The sequence below is a fragment of the Onychomys torridus genome, chromosome 1, assembly GCF_903995425.1.
Source record: "Onychomys torridus chromosome 1, mOncTor1.1, whole genome shotgun sequence".
Taxonomy (NCBI): domain Eukaryota; kingdom Metazoa; phylum Chordata; class Mammalia; order Rodentia; family Cricetidae; genus Onychomys; species Onychomys torridus.
In genome coordinates, this window is record NC_050443.1 from 34,554,125 (window position 1) to 34,572,514 (window position 18,390).

Consider the following 18,390-nt stretch of genomic DNA (forward strand, 5'->3'; position numbering starts at 1 on the left):
TATGCTTGACAGTCTACCAGCACCCCGATCCTCCTGCCTCCATTTGACACTGCTGGGATTACAGGCTAGTGCTCCTGCTCTAGCCGGAGTGAGCACTTGCTAGCAAGCCTTCTGTAGCAACAGCACTTGAGAAGGAGCTATGTCTGCTGGCGGGCAGGCAGATCTCTGTGAGTTTGAGGCCAGCCTGGTCTACAGAGTGAGTTCTAGGACAGCCAGGGATACACACAGAGAAACCCTGTCTCAGAATACACAACAAAACAAACAAACAAAAACCAAAAAAAGACAAGAAGAGAAAAAGAAAAAAGAAAGGAAAAAAAAGAAAAGAAAAAAAGGAGCTGGGTCTCATATGTTCACCTCTGCTGAAGTGGATTTTATAATTCCTTTTCCTCTGTGGTGTCCTAAGGATCTGGGTTTGAATTTTGATGTCTTCTTGTTACGTATGGGACTTCAGTAGAGTTATTGACATTTAAAAAACCCATTTCTTTACTTAAAAAATTAATGTTTTTTGGGGCAGGGTCTTACTGTATTCCCTGGATAGCCTAGAACTTGCTATGTAGACCAGGTTAGCCTAGAACTCACAGAGATCCTCCTGCCTCTGCCTACCGATTAAAGCCCCACTTTCCCATTTTGAAAGTTCCAGTGCTACATAAATGTGGGTTTTAGTTATTAGTACAAAGTATTTCAGGGCTGGGGGCTGCAGGGTAAGAAATGTGCTCTGGGGTTGGGGATTTAGCTCAGTGGTAGAGCGCTTGCCTAGCAAGTGCAAGGCCCTGGGTTCCGTCCTCAGCTCAAAAAAAAAAAAAAAAAAGTGCTCTGCTGATATTTCCTCATTATTCCCCAGTGCTTAGCACTCTGGCTTTTGACCACAAGGAGGCAGAGAGATGTAGCCAGAAGTTTTCTCCAGCCCTGCGCAATCACACCCACCAGCGACCCGCAGCCATTTGGTCCCAAATAAACATACACAGGTTTATGTTATTTTTAAACTATGGCCATGGTAGGCTTCTTGCTATCTAGTTCTTCTATCTTAAATTAACCCATTTCTATAAATCTGTACTTTGCCATGTGGCTTGTGGCTTACCGGTACTTTGACATCTTGCTTCTCATGGCAGCTGCTGGCAGCATCTCCTCTGCTCTTTTCCCTTCCTCTCCATTTGTGTGGATTTTCTGCCTGCCTCTCAGCTGCCTTGCCATAGGACAAACGGCTTTATTTATCAACCAATCAGAACAACACATTTTCACAGTATACAGAAAGACATTTCCCCATCAGAGACCCTGTCTATTCTCCATACACACCTCATTGTTTCTACATTGCTCTCTCCTGAACAGATTCCTGTGTTATCAGTGACCATCCCAAAATACAGATCAAGAACTCAACTTTCTGCATGACTGCCTATCCGAACTTGACAATGATTAACTTCACCAGCCAGGCCAATAAGACATTCGTCAGTGGGAGCGAAGAGTACTTCAAGTAAGCCTAGATGATAATTTGCGGACCAGAGCTATGAGATGGGAGGGGCGGGTGGACTCCTTCTGCACTCTTCTTGCTGACACCAGTGATCAGAGAGGGAGGCTGTGTCCTGGTGGGGCTTCGGAAAGTCGTTTGCTGAGTGAGGTGGGCCTGGAAATGAGGGGGGACCAAATGGCAGCAGGGGAGGACAAGATCGGTGCTGGGATGATCTGTCATGCTGAGGAGAAAAAAGTTCTAACCTGACTCTTGCCATCCGAGCAGATATCTGCCTGCCAGGTAATTCTGTTCTCCTCCACTTGACTTCCAGGGAAGAGAAATCAAATGTAAGAAAACAGGCCAGGCTCAGGCTTTAATTTAAACGAAGAAACAGCCCTCCCCACCTCCACCTCTCCCCTCTTTCCCTCCCTCCCTCTCCACCTGCATCTCTTCCTTCCCTCTCTCCCTCCCTCCCCACCTCATCTCTTTCCTCCCTCCCTCCCTCCATCCCTCCCTCCATCTTTTCTATCCCTCCCTCCCCACCTCATCTCTTCCCTCCCTCCCTCCCTCCATCTTTTCCCTCCCTCCCTCCCCACCTCCATCTCTTCCCTCCCTCTCTCCCTCCCTCCCCACCTCATCTCTTCCCTCCCTCCCTCCCCACCTCCATCTCTTCCCTCCCTCTCTCCCTCCCTCCCCACATCCATCTCTTCCCTCCCTCTCTCCCTCCCTCCCTCCCTCCCTCCATCTTTTCCCTCCCTCCCTCCCCACCTCCATCTCTTCCCTCCCTCTCTCCCTCCCTCCCCACCCCATCTCTTCCCTCCCTCCCTCCCCACCTCCATCTCTTCCCTCCCTCTCTCCCTCCCTCCCCACATCCATCTCTTCCCTCCCTCTCTCCCTCCCTCCCCACCTCCATCTCTTCCCTCCTTCCCTCTCTCCCTCCAGCTCTCCCTCCCATTTTCTTCTTCCCCCCTCCTTCCTTTCTTCCCCCTCTCTTCCACCTCCCTCCTCCTCCTCCATCCCTTCCTCCCTGACTTATTCCCCCATCCCTTTTTCTTTCCTTTCCTTTTTCCTTCCTCTCCTTCTTTCCAGAAAGGGGCTCCCTCTGTAGCTCTGGCTGGCTTGGGACTCACCATGTAGTCCAAGCTGACTTTGAACTCACAGGAATTCTCTTGCCTCAGTCTTTCTGGGGCTGGAATCACAGGAAGAGGCCCCATGCCTAGCTGAGTTTTGTCTTTTTTCTGTGAGATTTGTTGAATGCTGAAAACGGGGTTCAGGATTCCCAGAAGACCGTCATCTGGGAAGTGTACTTGCTGGAATGTTTGTGGAGGAGGCGAGTATAGACACTTCCTGGGGGGGAGCACAGTGCCACCCAGCTGAGACCCTAGTTCAGACGCAGTCTGGTGTGGGCAGGGCTGTAAATGCATGGAATAACAAGACCATGGAGAATGGTGGGCCGAGGCTAACCAAAGGGGTACCTGCCGTCTGCCAGGACGCTGGGGTGCTTAGCTCTACCTGATCTGTTTTGAGGTGATATGAGTCAGTACTGGTGGAGCCTCAAGTAGCCCACTCTTGAACTCTCTTTGTAGTCCACTGAGGATTACTTTGCACCCTAAATCTTCCTGCCTTCATCTCCCAAGTGCTGGGGTTACAACATGCACCATCATGACCTGTTCCTGAAGTGCTGGGGATTAAAGCCAGGGTTGCATGTATGCCAGACAGGCACTCTACAGTGAAAGCTTTCACATTGTAGCCAGCCCCAGCCTTCGAGCATGCATAGTACAACTGGGCTCTAATGTAGAGGTGCACTTGGAGTCATTCCTTTCTGCCATTCCTACTTTCTCAGGTTGAGAAGTACAATGCTGCCTGAACACTCACTCATGAAGAGTAAAATGGCACAGAAGAGCCTGACATCATTCTTGACTATTCAGACTTTCATCTCCTTCTTTTAACAAGATTTAGTGTGTGTGTGTGTGTGTGTGTGTGTGTGTGTGTGTGTGTGTGTGTGTATGTGGCTGTGTGAGTGTATGCCTATGTGGATATAGATACTTGTGTAGAAGCTAGAAGGGGACATTAGGTCCCTCAGAGCTGGAGTTTTGAGTGTGTGTGGGCTACTGGGCTGGTCACATGGGTGCTGGGATCCAAATTCCTGTCCTCAGGACTTTGGATCATCGACCCTTAACCAATGAGCAATCTCCCCAGTCTCCAGCTCAGAATTTCTAGTATGCCTTTTTTATTTTTGTTTTTTGAGAGAGGGTCTCACGTAGCTCAGCCTGGGCTTGAACTTGCTATATAACTGAGGATGACCTTAAATTCCTGATCCTCCTGCCTCAACCTCCAGAGTGCTGAGATTGTGGGCACATGGAGTCAAACCTAGGGCTTTGTGCATGCTAGACAAGCACCCAACCACAGGCACGTCCCCAGCCCTTCAGTTGGGCTTTTGTGTGGCAGATGCAGAGACGGTACCAGCTGTCTTGAACAGAATCCATCCACTGGCCACACACGGCCTCCCAGCTCACAGTTAAAGAGATCAGCAAATGCTCAGTAGACACCTGTGGACAAGAGCCAGGTCTGCTGATCTCTCTAGTCTGTCTGATGAGGTTCCTGGCTGGAGGCTGTGGGAGGTGCTGGGTGTGTTTAAACCTTCCGGTTCTGATACTCTGATGGGAGGTTGAAGCTTTCAGATCCTCACTTCTTCTCCCCTCCCTCCCTCCCTCTCTCCCCCCTTCCTCCCTCCCTCCCTCCCCCTCTTCCTCCTTCCTCCCTCCCTCCCTCCCTCCCTCCCTTTCCTCTTCTTCCATCTCTATCTGATTCTTAGGTACTTTGTGCTGAAGATTTCCGCAGGGATTGAATACCCGGGGGAGATTAGGTGGCCCTTGGCCTTCTGCCTCTTCCTGGCTTGGGTGATTGTGTACGCATCGCTGGCAAAAGGAATTAAGACGTCAGGAAAAGTAAGAACTCAGCTTGATCTGAGCCCTCTTCTTTCCCCTCCTCTCTTGCCTTTTTTGGGAACAGGGTCTTTCCTCCTGCAGCCTTCCAAGGCCCTGGGGGCTTCCCATGATGTTTGTTCTGTTTTGTTATCTCTGCTTGAGATGTGAAACCTGGCAGAACTTTTGATTTACTCTTAACTTTCATTCCCCCTCAACACATAAAAAACACATTTCTCATCTTAGCTCTTTCAGAAGACTTCTGTTTTCTCAGTTTGAAGGTAAAAGATGTTAAGCTGGGAGGTGCTAAGGGCCTTCTAGTTCCAACATTGTTCTGTCTGAGCACTTGCTGAAGGAGCTATGAGGGCCCCACGCATTCTCTAAGATGAAGTTTCCAATCTGTAAAATGGGAACTGGGGTTGAGGCCTGAGGACCCTTCTGGCTCAGGATGAGCACTGTGGGATTATAGAAATATGGAGGATGCTAAAGGGACCACACAGCCATGTCCAGGGTGGCCTGTGGCTTCTCCATGTCCTTGCCTCCCATGGAGGGCTTGGACATGAGCTGAATGGCAGATCCATCTTCTATAAGGAGGCTTAGTGCAACCAGCCAAGTGTCTGCTCAGCTGCAGTCCCACAGGCTAGAGGTGGAGATGGTGTGGCTTGACCATGGCCCACTGGAAAGACTGCAATCCTAGCTGTGAAACTATGGATAAGCCAGTCAACCTTGGGAACCTGTGTTCTTATCCTCAACCACCTAACTTGGGGACAGTAGCCCCCATACTGTAGGATTTCCATAAGGGGATAGGAATATGTGTGAAATACCTGGTTATGGCCACGACTTCATGAGTGGCGGTTCCTTTCACTTTGTTATAGGTGCCTGATGGATTAATGGTCATCCCCGTGGGTATCTCAGAAACAGTGACTTCACTGGGGAAGCAGGAAGAGTAGGTATTTTGTGAGGAGCTCTGTGTTGGGCACCGCTGATTGCTCCACTTGCATTAGAACATCAGTTTCATAGCACCTGCCACATGGGTCCACTGACTCCCATCTACAGACAGGCTGGGCTCATCTAGCCACCTGCTGTCACACAGTTTGTAAGTGGCAGCAGGGGCATTTGAACATGGGTCTTGCTCACTGCACAGCCTAGAATCTATATGACTTTCTATATAAGGAACCATGAGTCCTCATTTGCATGAAGCTTCAAGGTGCCAGGTCTCCCAGCCTGTCTCAGCTCTCTCTATCATTGTAGTTTTGGAAAATCCCAGGTTGCATCAGGGTCTTATTGTGCTTGTTTGCAAAAATCTAGGACTAAAATAAATACTCTGTAAAGTTTTTGTTGTTGTTGTGTTTGTTTTCTGAGGCCAGGAATCACTGTGCAGTCCTGACTGTCCTGGAACTTGCTATATAGATCAGTGTGCCTTGAACTCATAGAGGTCTGCCTGTCTCTACCTCCTAGATGCTGCCACTGAGTGTGCACCACCACACCTGGCCTCTAAGATTCTTTTAAGCTCTGTTCACCTGTGCTTTTGTTGGAGTGATTAGAATTTAATTGTTGGGGCTGGGTTTTGTAGGCTTTGGGGAAGAGGAAGTTTAAAGCCGTCTGGAGCCAGGAAGCTTGTCAATGACCACTGACATACTCATCCTGTTTGACTTAGGAAGGTTTCTAATCAAATATCAATGAAGACTCTTTTTTTTCTTCCTCAAAATGAGGATTGCCACCAGTAATCATGAACTGCAGTTTCTTATCCTGCCCTGGGGTGTACTGATATAAATCAAAGGATGTGGGACTGAGGTGCTCATATGTGATTGACTCCTTTGCAATGGAGAGTCTACAATTACTGCCCTAGTCAACAGAGATACTCTCTTTCCCTGCTGTGATGTGAACTCAGTTCCTCCAGTGTAGGACCTGAGGGGACAAAGTTGGCCCTTTGGAGACATGGTCTTTGAGCTGCTAGAGCTCCACAGGTGATCAGTAGCCAGCCTAAAGGGCAGACCACCTGGCCCCTGGGGCTACTCTGCCAATAAGTCCAAGTGGCACAGTGATGTTAACCTAATTAGCTGTCTGAGTGGGGCTCCTGCTGTGAGGAGGATGCCAGCAAGGGTCAGGCAGGTCATTGTCCCTCCTGCCAAGCAGGATTCATTACCGCTCACATTCAGTTCTGACAGACGGTGTGGAACAAGTGCATGCTGACGCCCACCTGACCCAGGCAAGCAGCTCGCAGAAAGCCTGGGCAGCTGCTCACTCACATCCAAGGTGGAAGCCGAAGGTTACCCTCTCAGTTCACCAGGAGCTGAGGGACTGGGTCACCTACACATGGGGCTATGGACAGGGTGAAGTGAGAAAGTCCCTGGGGTGCGAATTTAAGGAGACACTCACACTCACTTGTAGGTCTCTGCAAGTGATACCTTCTGAAGTCTTATATCATCAACATCTCACATGCCTACCATTAGCACCCAGCCCCATTTCTGGTCTGATAGCTCACAGAACCACACTTAATAGGAATAATGGCTTTGGAGTGGCTTCAGGGTTGGTCCATGAATGAGCTACTTAATCCCCTGTGTTGTGTTTAGCCTGGGTCTCAGCTTCTTTCTCTCAAGGCACAGCGGCCACATGGGAACAGCTGGCTCAGTTGGTGCCAAGGGAGAGATGGGGGTTTTCATGGTTCCTCCCACAGGCCCATGTAGACTAGGGAGTCTCTTCTCTGTGTCCTCCAGTAGCCTTTCCTTCCCATCAGCCCCAAGTCAGGTGGTTCTCAGTTGCTCCTTCCCTGGTGGAGGTAAGACACAAGCCTGAATGTGACCAGGCCCTGCCTTGTAGCGTCTCCTCTTCTGGTCTCCTCTCACAGCTGGGAGGCCAGTCCAGCCAGCCTGGGGTGTGTCAGATGTTCTTGGGTTTTGGAATGTCTGTATGCAAGGCCTTTACTTTTCCTTCAGACTTTAAGGGAGAGGAGAGAAGCAAGTTTGGAGATGTAGGAGGGGGCTGACTGCTGGCCCTACCTCATTTCTGGGACCAGAGGGAGAAGGGACTAATGCTCCATGGGTTAGAGGAGAGGTAACATGATCAGCATGGTAGCTGTGGAGGGAAGAGGTGGCCAGCTCCTTCTAAGTCTGTAGCCAGCATGTGAGAGCATGGCTTTGAGTCCCTGGGTGTTTCACTGACTGGAGGTTGCACCCCTGTGGTCCTAGGCAGGCTTCTAGTCCTTTCCTCTTTGACTGCCCCATCATGCTCCTCCAGCACCCTGAGAGGAACATGCAGTTATTACCACCTGAAGGTACTGACACTTAGGTCCAGAGAGGTTTAGCCATCTCCCAAAGTGAAGCAGCTCGTAAGGGGAGAGTCAGGATTTGAACTCTGGTACCTGTGACTGTGGAACTGAGCAGGCACAGTTCACCACCCCCCACCCTGTTCCCCATCTACCAAGTCTCAATCTCAAGCCCCTCCTTCTCTCTGAGGCTTGATTGACAGGTAAGAAAGTACCACTAAGTTACCCTCATCCGACATATCTCTAAGTTCTGTTAACATTTCCTCTAGATATGCCTTTACTTAATCCCACCGCCTCCACTGTCTCTTCCAGAAGCCACAACTACCTGTTTGCACTCTGGTACCTCTAGCTACCCCTTCTCTTCACCCTTGGCCTTAGCCTTCTTTCATCCTAGTGGTGAGGAGACCGAGCATCACTTTTGTGTGCCTGCCTTGCCCACTCTCTCCCTCCTTCACCTTCCCATCATGCCTTCACACTTTGAGATTGCCTTCATGCTCTAAGATCTGGCTTGAGCGACATCTCCATGAATCCTTCAGACACTCCCAGGCTGGGCACTGCATACTTCCCTGGAGTCCATGAGTCTCCTATGGGTTACTCAGCCCCTATGCAGATACTGGGTTATCTCCATTATGTACCTACCCCCGTCTGTACAGCTGGTGTCTGTCACAGTACCCAGCTTAAGGAAGCCGTCCACAAATGCCTGTGGAACTTAACTGTATTTAATGGCCTTCTTATGGTCAGGCCCTGAACTAGGGCTTCCACACAGCAACTTGTATAATTCTCGATATTGTTTTAGGACAGTTACTCTGTACCCTTATTACAGGTATATACACTGAGGTTCAGAGGAGAGGCCTTAGGGGCCTGCTCAAGATCACACCTCAATATCAGAGATTAGACATCATTTGAACAGAAGCATGTCTAATTTTAGAATCACAGTCTCTTCACCTGGTGAGGCCATTTCACCCAGGGTGTCTGTGTAAGCCAGGATGGAGGGCTTAAGCCAAAAGGATTTATCTCTACTGGTAAAATTTGGGCCCTTCCATAATGTGGGGATTTAACCAAGGAAACTCCACATAGTTAAAAGGTGGTTTATTTTGGGGTAACTTACAGCCAGTAAAGGGATTGGTTACAGGATCTGGAAGAGGTGAGGTGCAGTCCAGAGGGGTTCTCTGGAGAACTCTGACTCTGCCATCCAGCATCCAGGATCACGAGGAACCAAGAGGGCCTGTGCATCCAGGTCTTAAAGACTCCTGCCCTGGCCACACCCCAGGAGCAGGTTCTAGGTAGGCATGTCAGTTACCAGCTGCCTCATTGGGGTGGTGCTTCAAGATCAAAGCTGGAACAGCTCCCCACAACACTTCTGCAGAGATGGGTTAAGAATTTTGGAGAACACAGCACAAAACCTCCCTCACCATCTGTGGCTTCTCGCACTGTGGATTAGTTGGTAACTGGGCAGGGTGACATCTCCCAGGCTTGATTGACAGGGAAGGAAGGGAAGTACCCTGTGGACTTCTCCATCTCACTCTGATCCCAGTCTCTTGTGTGGGTCTCCAGTGCTGTCAGGGCCTGGGGAGACCTCGTTGTTGGGCATGTGTACCTGGGTGGCAGGTCCCCCGTCACCTATTCACAGTGACATCGCCAGGGATGCCTGTTCACCCATCTCTCCATCCCTCTGCTCTTCCAGGTGGTATACTTCACAGCCACGTTCCCGTATGTCGTGCTGGTCATCCTTCTCATTCGAGGCGTCACGCTGCCTGGAGCTGGGGCTGGCATCTGGTACTTCATCACACCTAAGTGGGAAAAACTCACGGATGCCACGGTGGGCTCATCGCTCTATTTATAGCAGACTGGAAGTGTGTGCGTGTGTGTGTGTGTGTGTGTGTGTGTGCGCGCTATCAGGGGTGGGCCACACTCCTGGTTGTGTAGCAGGAGGAGCCGGCCTTCCCTGCCCCCATGGCAATCCCCATGCCTACTTCTTCTGGGCAACCTTGGCGTGCTGAGGTGTTGAGGGGCAGCTGAGGGCTTTCAGACTCTGAAGCAGTGCTCTGCAGCCGGAGCAGCAGTGTGGGGCCTACTGAAGACTGGGGTCCTTTGATAGCCTTGGACCACCCCACACCACTTATTTGTTACTAATTATAGCACGTTGGAAGCAGAGCTTTGCTGGTTGGAGAATCAGAGCAGGAGCAGGTCTTTGATTTTAAAGGCCCCAGACACATTTGAATACTTCCTGCACACTGGTGTGAGACCAGCACATACTTGAACTTCCTCTGTGTTGGGTGTATGCACATCACACTCTCAAAAATATTCACTCATACCAAGACCCCTTCCTGTGAAGGGTGACTGTGTGACTACAGATGAATTTTCTCTCCTTAATGCAAACTCCACTTTTCTGGGGTACATTAGAAACTCATGGCAAGGACTGAGTTTGCCTGCACACACCACAAAGTTTCCAGACATTGCCAGCATAAACCAGATACTAGGTGATATCTCTCTCTTGGTAGCTGGTTAAGGGCCAGTTCAACCCTCTGCGATGTCACGAGGGATGAAGGGTCTGGTATTTCCTCCTCACCTTCCTTAGTGACTGGATTCCTCAGAACTTCTGGTGCACCAGCCATCACATCAACATTCCAGGTAGCACAAAGGTGAGAGAGAAGAGGTAGAGAGAAGCATTCTGCCTCTTAAAGATGAGAGACTGCAGAAGCCCCACATAGTAATTTATTTTCATACAGTTGGCCAGAGACCAAGTGACATGGGTGATTTTCCCCACTGAGACTCCCCGATGGAGAAGCTGGACACAAAACTGCTTTCCCATCTATCATGGCTTTATTTCTGAGTAGACAAGGAGAATGGGTGCTGGGTGGATGCAGGCTTTGCCAACCTCACACTTGAAATCTACCTTTGCATTGTTTTAAGTACATGAAAATTTTTATTACACATGTATTTATTTATTTATTTACTTCTTTATTTTGTGTGTGTGTGTGTGTGTGTGTGTGTGTGTGTGTGTGTGTGTGTGTGTATGTGTACAAGTTTTAGGAGTCTGTTCTCTCTTTGCTGTGTTGGTCCTGGTCCTCAGTCATGACAGGTACTTTACTGCTAAGCCTTCTTACCAGCCCGCTTCAGGACAATTTCAAGATGAGATTAAATTGATGAATGTAGACCCGTTTGTAGATGCCCCGTTTGTAGATGCCGTATACCTGCAGTGCACAAAGGCTTTCGTGACCTGGAACTTTAGGAGGGTGGCCAGCAGGAGTCACTCTCAGGAGGGAGGTGACCCCATGAAGTCTGTCCACGTTGTCGTCACTCTTCTAAGATTGGGGACTGTGCAATTTCAGGTTCTGAGTGGCGATTATCATGACACATAGTACTGCCAATTAAAATGGATTTTTTTTATATCCATGACTGTATTTTGTTGCTATAGATTGTCCTTCGGGTGTGTAAGTGCTTGTGAGAGGGCTGTCCTGTTCTGTCTGGTTTGATGTAGTGGGACACATAAACACATGTCTGCCCATAGATTATCTCAATCTGCCTTCGATTCGACAGACTTCAAATCTCCCAGCTAATTCCTGCTTTGGTTTCAGGTACAAGAAACACATTTGTGTGCTCACAGCTCTCTTGTCCCCAGTTAGCTCCAATTTACTTGGGAAGATGACAAGCTGGTCTCCCTAAGTGACCTGACTCTCCCCACTTCTTTCCAGGTGTGGAAGGATGCTGCCACTCAGATTTTCTTCTCCCTGTCTGCTGCCTGGGGAGGGCTCATCACTCTTTCTTCTTACAACAAATTCCACAACAACTGCTACAGGTACATGTGGCCATGAGATCCAGAGGGAGAAGACTAGCAAAATGAGCAAATTAAGCCTCAGTAGACACCCAAGGCAGAGCTAGAGATAGGCCTTGGGCTCAGGAGGAGCCCCTGGCCAAGGCCTGGTCACTAACTCCTCTATCTCAGCTGACCCCACTGAGCAGGGTACTGAATGGAAACTCATGGGATGCAGTGTGTGCCTGGAGTGGTCACTGTGTCTGGCTGTGTCCTGTGGAAGTCCATGTATATAGTCATGTGTGTAGTAGGGCCACTGATTACTTGACAGATACTTTTCAAGGACTTTCATGGGAAAGCCTGATGAAGAGGAAGGACAGCATGGAGCTAGGGGCATTTGAGGATAGCATTGCCATTGCTGCAAATGCAAGGCACAGGCAGGATGTGACCCTCTGGACATCCTTTTTCTCATCTATAGAGCATAGACAGAGTGCAATGTTTTGTGGGTAAGAGTGATGCATGCAGTGACCAGAGGAGTGTTTTGCACATAGTAGGTACTCAACACGTGACAGAGGTCACTATCATTATTCAAGATCAAGATGCCAGAATCAGGATATAAAATTCAGCCCATAAGTCCTTGAAGAACAGGTGCCAGACTCAGGCATTTGAAGAGTTTTGGTCACACTGCTCAACACACTGAGGCCAACTGGTCTGAACGCCATCAAAGGGTAAAGCATTGCTGTGTGCCACGCAGGAAATGAGGCTGCATGGCTTGGCAGCAAGGGCCTAGGCTGAGAGCTATATAAAGTTGACTCAATTTCTGTTCCACCACCTCCCATGCCTCAGTGTGCTCTTTAGGAAGCCCAGGGCTTTGCAGGGCACATGTTTTCTTCACGTTCACTTGGTACCAGGCTGAGTGAGCTGCATACACCACCTTGTTCTGTGTTCACAGCCCTTGAAAGAGAGAGTTGACATCATTGCCACCATTATAGTCTGAGTGGAAGGAAACTTCCCAGATCATTTTAGGTCATACATGAGTGTCCTAGCAATGAGTAAGTAGGTCGTAGGAGCTCCCATAGGAAACATTCTTTCACTCAAAATTGGAGGAGGAGGAGGAGGAGGAGGAGGAGGAGGAGGAGGAGGAGGAGGAGGAGGAAGAGGAGGAGGAGGAGGAGGAGGAGGAAGAGGAGGAGGAGGAGGAGGAGGGAGGGATCCAGGATTTCAATGCAGGCCCAAAGCTCCATCTGTCTGTGACCTCACATTTGAGTCTAGGGCAGACTGGGAACCCCTGGCTGTGTTACCTGCAGAAGGCTCTAGAGAAGTGGTTCTCAGTCTTCCTAATACCATGATCCTTTAATAAGTTCCTCATGTAGTGGGGACCCCAACCATAAAATTATTTTCATTGCTACTTCACAATTTTGCCACGGTTATCTATCATATTGTAACTGTTTTGGAGTTAGAGGTTTACCAAACGGTTTGTGCCTCACAGGTTGAGAACCACTGCTCTAGAATGAAGGCAGTGAAGCCTGTCTCTTCCTTACAGTTTCTCTTGCCCTTTTCAGCCCTGTGAACCCCAGCCCTTATGATGCCCTCGTAATATGGATGTCATTTCAATGTCCCACTGCCTTCTGTTCCTCATGTTGGGTTCCTGTCTCAGAATTCACCAAGATCCCGTCACCTTCTTTTCTACTGTGGTGGCTGGGTTATCTCCTATCATGATATCATAGCAATTTTGGGCTATTATTACAAAAATATTTTACACTGGATAATTTGTAAATGATAGAAATGTATTGCTCATATTTATGGAGACTGGAAACTCCCGGATCAAGGTGATTCTTCCCTTCAGGCTCCAGAAGGTGCCTTGTTGCTGCACATGGTGGATATCAGGGCAGCACACACCTCACAGTGTCTTTCATGAAGGCATTGTCCTATCCATGGGATGAAACTATTCTTCCAAGGCCCTACCTTGTAATCTCACCACACTGGGGATTGAGTTCCATCATACTAATTTGGGGGAGATGTGAGCATTTAGCCAGTGTGAATTAGTTGTGACCCTATCCTAATCATAAGACACTAGCACTTCCCCTCAGAGGTGGGGTCATTGTAATATGATAATATATAATATCTTTATTAATTCTATGAGAATGTTACACAGCACATTTTGGTCACATTCACCCCCTCCTCCCGAGTCCACCCTTCCCTACCTCCCTTCACTTTGTGTCTTTTTGTGGTTAGGAAAGACTGTCTCACTGCGGACATCCTGGTTCTCTGGCTCTGCCCTTTCTGCCCTTTCTTCTGTGATGGCTTCTGAGCCTTGGGTAGAGAGGTTGGGTATCAGTTGGGGAACTGGAGACTGGTGCCCCACTGACAGTTGTCTGCATTTTGAACAGCTGTGGCTTTCTCAAACGGTCTTCATCTGCTGAAAAAAAAGTTTCTGATGAGGACGCTTTATCTGTGGGAATAAGGATGCCTATTTAGAATACAGTTGGAAATTGCGCTGGTTTAGGAAAGTGACCTTTGAGTCTCTGGGGGCATTTTGGATGGACAAAAGGGCATCTGTGCTCAGGACTGCTTGTCCTATCCTTGGATGTATATCTGTGTGCAGATGACGAGATCATAGATGGACATACACGCTCATTGGGGACACAGACACATGGCACACATGTGTCCTTCCCCATCCCTTCCTCCTCTCGGAGTTCACCTAACTCTGCTCTCTTCCTCCCAGGGACACGTTAATTGTAACCTGCACCAACAGTGCCACTAGCATCTTTGCTGGGTTCGTCATCTTCTCTGTCATCGGCTTCATGGCCAACGAACGCAAAGTCAACATTGAGAACGTGGCCGACCAAGGTACAGGGCAGCCGTCACCCTGCTCTGTCGGGCACTCGGATGGATGGCGTTGGAGTACTCAAGTGTCTAAGTCGGGGTACAATGGCGAAGACAGGCTCCAGCAGGAAGCTCGAAGCAGGGTTAAAGCTGGCTTTTCTAAGAGAGGGCTGGTTTTAGGCCCGTTTCCTCCTCTATTCTTTTTTCTTTCGTCTTCCTTTCTTGAACTCACTCCAGCCTGCACTGGTCAGGACTGTGCCCGCTAACCCTGTTAGACATGAGCAGGGGGTTCATTAGGCAGCCCGCAGCCCTGCAGCTGCTCCGGGTGCCTGCTGCAGATGACAGTGCTCACACAGGGCTCCGCAGACACCCAGTGCTGATGCTTAATGAGCTCCAGCCTGACTTCAGGGAGACTTGTCCTTACGAAGCACTTTCTTAATTGTTAGGTCAAGTATGTTCTCAAGGCTTTCTGCTTCGTTAGCAGACCTGTAGTTTTATCCCCAGTGAGTGAGAAGGTGGTGGTGGTGGGAGTGTGGAATAAATGTTTACCCTGCACCCAAATGATGCTAACATTTGCATAGTGTTTTTGAGTTTGTAAGGAGCTTTCATTTCATCCCATTTAACTTATATTTCTAGGACAGCATTTGTAGAGGGAGTAGTTAAGATTTTCATTAACTTTATTTCCACTCTGCCTGGTTCTACAGAGGATTAGGGTATTGCAAGGTCATGGCGACTGGGGACCTTCATGGAGATTATTGGTCATTCCGCTTGGACTCTGTTTAGGCATATTGGCTTCAGTGCCTGGGGACGGTGACAGGCGCAGAGAGGAATGGCTGTGAGCCCCAGACCCTCCAGAGGTGGGAGGCTTCTCTGGCAGCCGTCCTTCAAGTGGCTCCCAGTGGTTCTCACAGTAAGCACACAGGAGTGCCAAGCTAGAAGGTCACATTTTGGGAGGGAAGACCCATTCTCTTCCTGTTCACCAGGGACAATTAATCACTGCTTCCACTTATGCCAATACAGCCTCAAGGAGTTAAGGTTCCAGCATGTCCCAGAGGTGTCATGTTCTCTCCCCAGAGGGAGTGTGAGCCCCAAGAGATGCTGGCTCTGTGTAAGTGAGCTGTGCAGCGCTTTCTCCTGCTGAGAATTCTCCAACTCCCTGGGAGGCAGGAGGTGCTAAGATGGCCTTATCCTCAGGCACCCAGCCAGCCAGCCCTAGCTGTTCGGTAACCTCGATTTCTTCCAGCAGAGTCATTGAGGCCGACAGTTTCCGCCCCACTTTCTAGACTATCTGAGGCAGTTTGCCTTTTTTTTTTTTTTTTTTTTTTTTTTTAACCTGTCTCCTTGGGAACTGGTGGATGAGCTGACAAAGATGGCCCCAGGCCTCTTGAGCTAGCTGCTCTGAGCTGTCTCCTGTCCCGAAGGGCCAGGAAGGACAGGTGCTGTTAACACTCAGATAAAAATTTGCATACCTTCCATGTGAAAAGCCGCAGAAAATTTTCAGCATGTCTCTCTGAAATTCTCTTTTCTGTAGTTGTTCACTCCCTGCATTTTATCCCTTTAACCCAGGCTCAGGAACAGTGGGAACAGTGGGAACAGTGGGGCTCATTCCCCAGGAGGGACCATGAGTCTTGAGACCACATCCCAGACCCCCTGGGACTCATATATAGTCTCTTTTAAAAAATTCATATATTATATATTTTTATTGTTTCTCTTATTTTTGGAGATTATAATATAATTACATAATTTCTCCCTTCCCTTTCCTCCATATACCCCGCTTTGCTTTCTTTCAAATTTACAGCCTCTTTTCATTAATTGCATGCATGTATGTACGTGCACATGTGTATATATATGTGTGTGTGTGTGTGTGTGTGTGTGTGTGTGTGTGTATGTATATACACACGTGCACACACATATATACATACTTCTAACTGTAACCTGCTGGGTCTGTATAATGTTACTGGCGTGTATGTTTTCAGGATGGACCATTTGGCACTGAATAACCAGCTGGTGTGTTCGAGGCTATCTCCCTGCTCTCAGCATTCCTTAGTTGCCTGTGGCAGGTTGAAACCTCATGATCCTTCCTCTGTCTTCTTTGGCATGTCTTTTGTTGTCCGTGTTCGGCTCATGTTTGGGCAGTCGCATTGGTGAGACCTTATGGGTGCAGCTCACACACGTTCTCATCTTCTCCCTAAGTGCATTTCCCCTGCTCAAAGGAGGCGCTGCAGGAAGTGTGGGTTCAGCTTTACTCCAGCTAGCTGAGCAGTGTCGGCATATCCACTTGCAGGACAGTGGCTGATCCAAACACTGGCCACTGTGTTATGATTGTTAGTCAGAAACAGCACCATAATAATGCTAATTGATTGCAGGGACTATCCCATTCGCAGGCAGGTGTGTCTGTCAAAATTATCGATCCCCCTCCAAAGTAGCAACGCCCAAAGGACAGAATGGTGTTCCAGCACCACTGTTCAGTCCTCTGGTGGTGACCATTCCAGGGCTGTTGTGTCAGCTTCCCGGGCTGGCTTTCTGCGTCTGAGACTTATTTTCAAATGTAGTTTAATACAGACTTTCCTTTTATGGTTCACATAGGAGCCTTTGAAGGCTGCTCTACAGTCTGTTCACTAAATGTATAGGATGGGGGGTTTTATATTTTAAATATCCCAAGTCCTTATGCAACATTAGGAACTGTCTTAGGGTTTCTTTTGCTGTGAAGAGCCATCATGAGCACAGCAACTTTTATAAAAGAAAACATTTAATTGGGGTGGCTTGATTATAGTTCAGAAGTTTAGTTCATTATTGATCATCATGACAGGAATCAAGGCAGCATGCAGGCAGACATGGTGCTGGAGCTGAGAGTCCTTACATCTTGATCCAAAGGCAACAGGAAGTGAACTGACCTCAAAGCCCACCTCCACAGTGGCACACTTCCTCCAATAAGACCATGCTTCCTAATAGTGCCACTCCCTTTGGGGGCCATTTTCTTTCAAACCACCACAGGAATTAACAATCCAATACATTTGTTTTAAAAAGAATGCTGTTATGGGGGTTGGGGATTTAGCTCAGTGGTAGAGTGCTTGCCTAGCAAGCACAAGGCCCTGGGTTCAGTCCTCAGCTCCACACACACACACATGCTGTTGTGTGGTTTGGAGGAATGGTTCAGCAGTTAAGAACACTCACTGCTCTTTCAGAGGACGGAGTTCCACTCCTAGTACCTATATCAGGCAGCTCACAACTGCCTGTAACCCAGCCTCAGGGGAACTGAGACCCTCTTCAGGATGCTGGGGGCACCTGTATGCTAAGATCTCAGTGCCCCTGGCTGTTTCCTTCCCTCCCACCCTGACAGGGTGTGGTTCTCTTAGGAGACCATTGCGCCTGGCCAGGTTTCTAATGTCAGTAGACTTCTGTGTGAGCTACTATTGTCCTTGCTGTGACAAAATAGTAACTTGAAGGAGGGAGGGTTTATCTGGCTCACAGTTTGAGGGGATGCGTCTCCTCATGGTGGGGATGATATGAGCGCAGGTACTCGCTGCATCTGGTCACATTGGCTCTGCAGTCAGGAAGCAGAGAGAGAGAGACATACACCTTTGCTCAGCTCACTTCCTCCTCCTTTTCAGCTTGGGACCCCGACGTGGATGGATGGTGCTACCCATGTCAGTTAACCCAACACAGGGAGTCTCTCACAGACATGCCCGGAGGATTGTTCCCTAGGTGACTTTAGATCCTGTCAAGGTGACAGATTGATCATCAAATTATCCCATTTCATTCCATTTGTGAGAAACAAATCTGTCTCCAGACACTGCCAGGTACCCCTCAGGGCTCAATATCAACAATTCTACCAGAAGGTAATAATTACCTTCGCCTCCAGTTCATCTAATAAAAGAACGTAGTTTCTTAGTTTTTTCATGGAGGGAAGCATGGTCTAATTAGCGGAGATGAGCACAAGCGACAGACAGCGGCAAGAACCTGTGCTAGTCCAGGATCTCAGTGGAGAGAAGCTGGTGGGTTCCGGGGAGAGGGACTTTGAGCTGGGCCAGCCTGACACCATCTCTCTTGTTTCTTCTAGGGCCAGGCATTGCATTTGTGGTTTACCCAGAAGCCTTAACCAGGCTGCCTCTCTCTCCGTTCTGGGCCATCATCTTTTTCCTGATGCTTCTCACTCTTGGACTTGACACTATGGTAA

General features: G+C 48.8%; 1 protein-coding gene across 1 annotated transcript in view; it reads left to right on the forward strand.

The window, feature by feature from the left end:
- Slc6a5 (solute carrier family 6 member 5) overlaps window positions 1-18,390 on the forward strand; it is a 48,638-nt gene that overhangs the window by 16,125 nt on the left and 14,123 nt on the right. Inside the window, exons 6-11 of the mRNA XM_036206870.1 lie at window positions 1,327-1,468; window positions 4,260-4,392; window positions 9,318-9,452; window positions 11,329-11,432; window positions 14,113-14,237; window positions 18,274-18,386. Of these exons, the coding sequence (XP_036062763.1) occupies window positions 1,327-1,468; window positions 4,260-4,392; window positions 9,318-9,452; window positions 11,329-11,432; window positions 14,113-14,237; window positions 18,274-18,386 (752 nt within the window). The remainder of the gene's footprint in view (window positions 1-1,326; window positions 1,469-4,259; window positions 4,393-9,317; window positions 9,453-11,328; window positions 11,433-14,112; window positions 14,238-18,273; window positions 18,387-18,390) is intronic.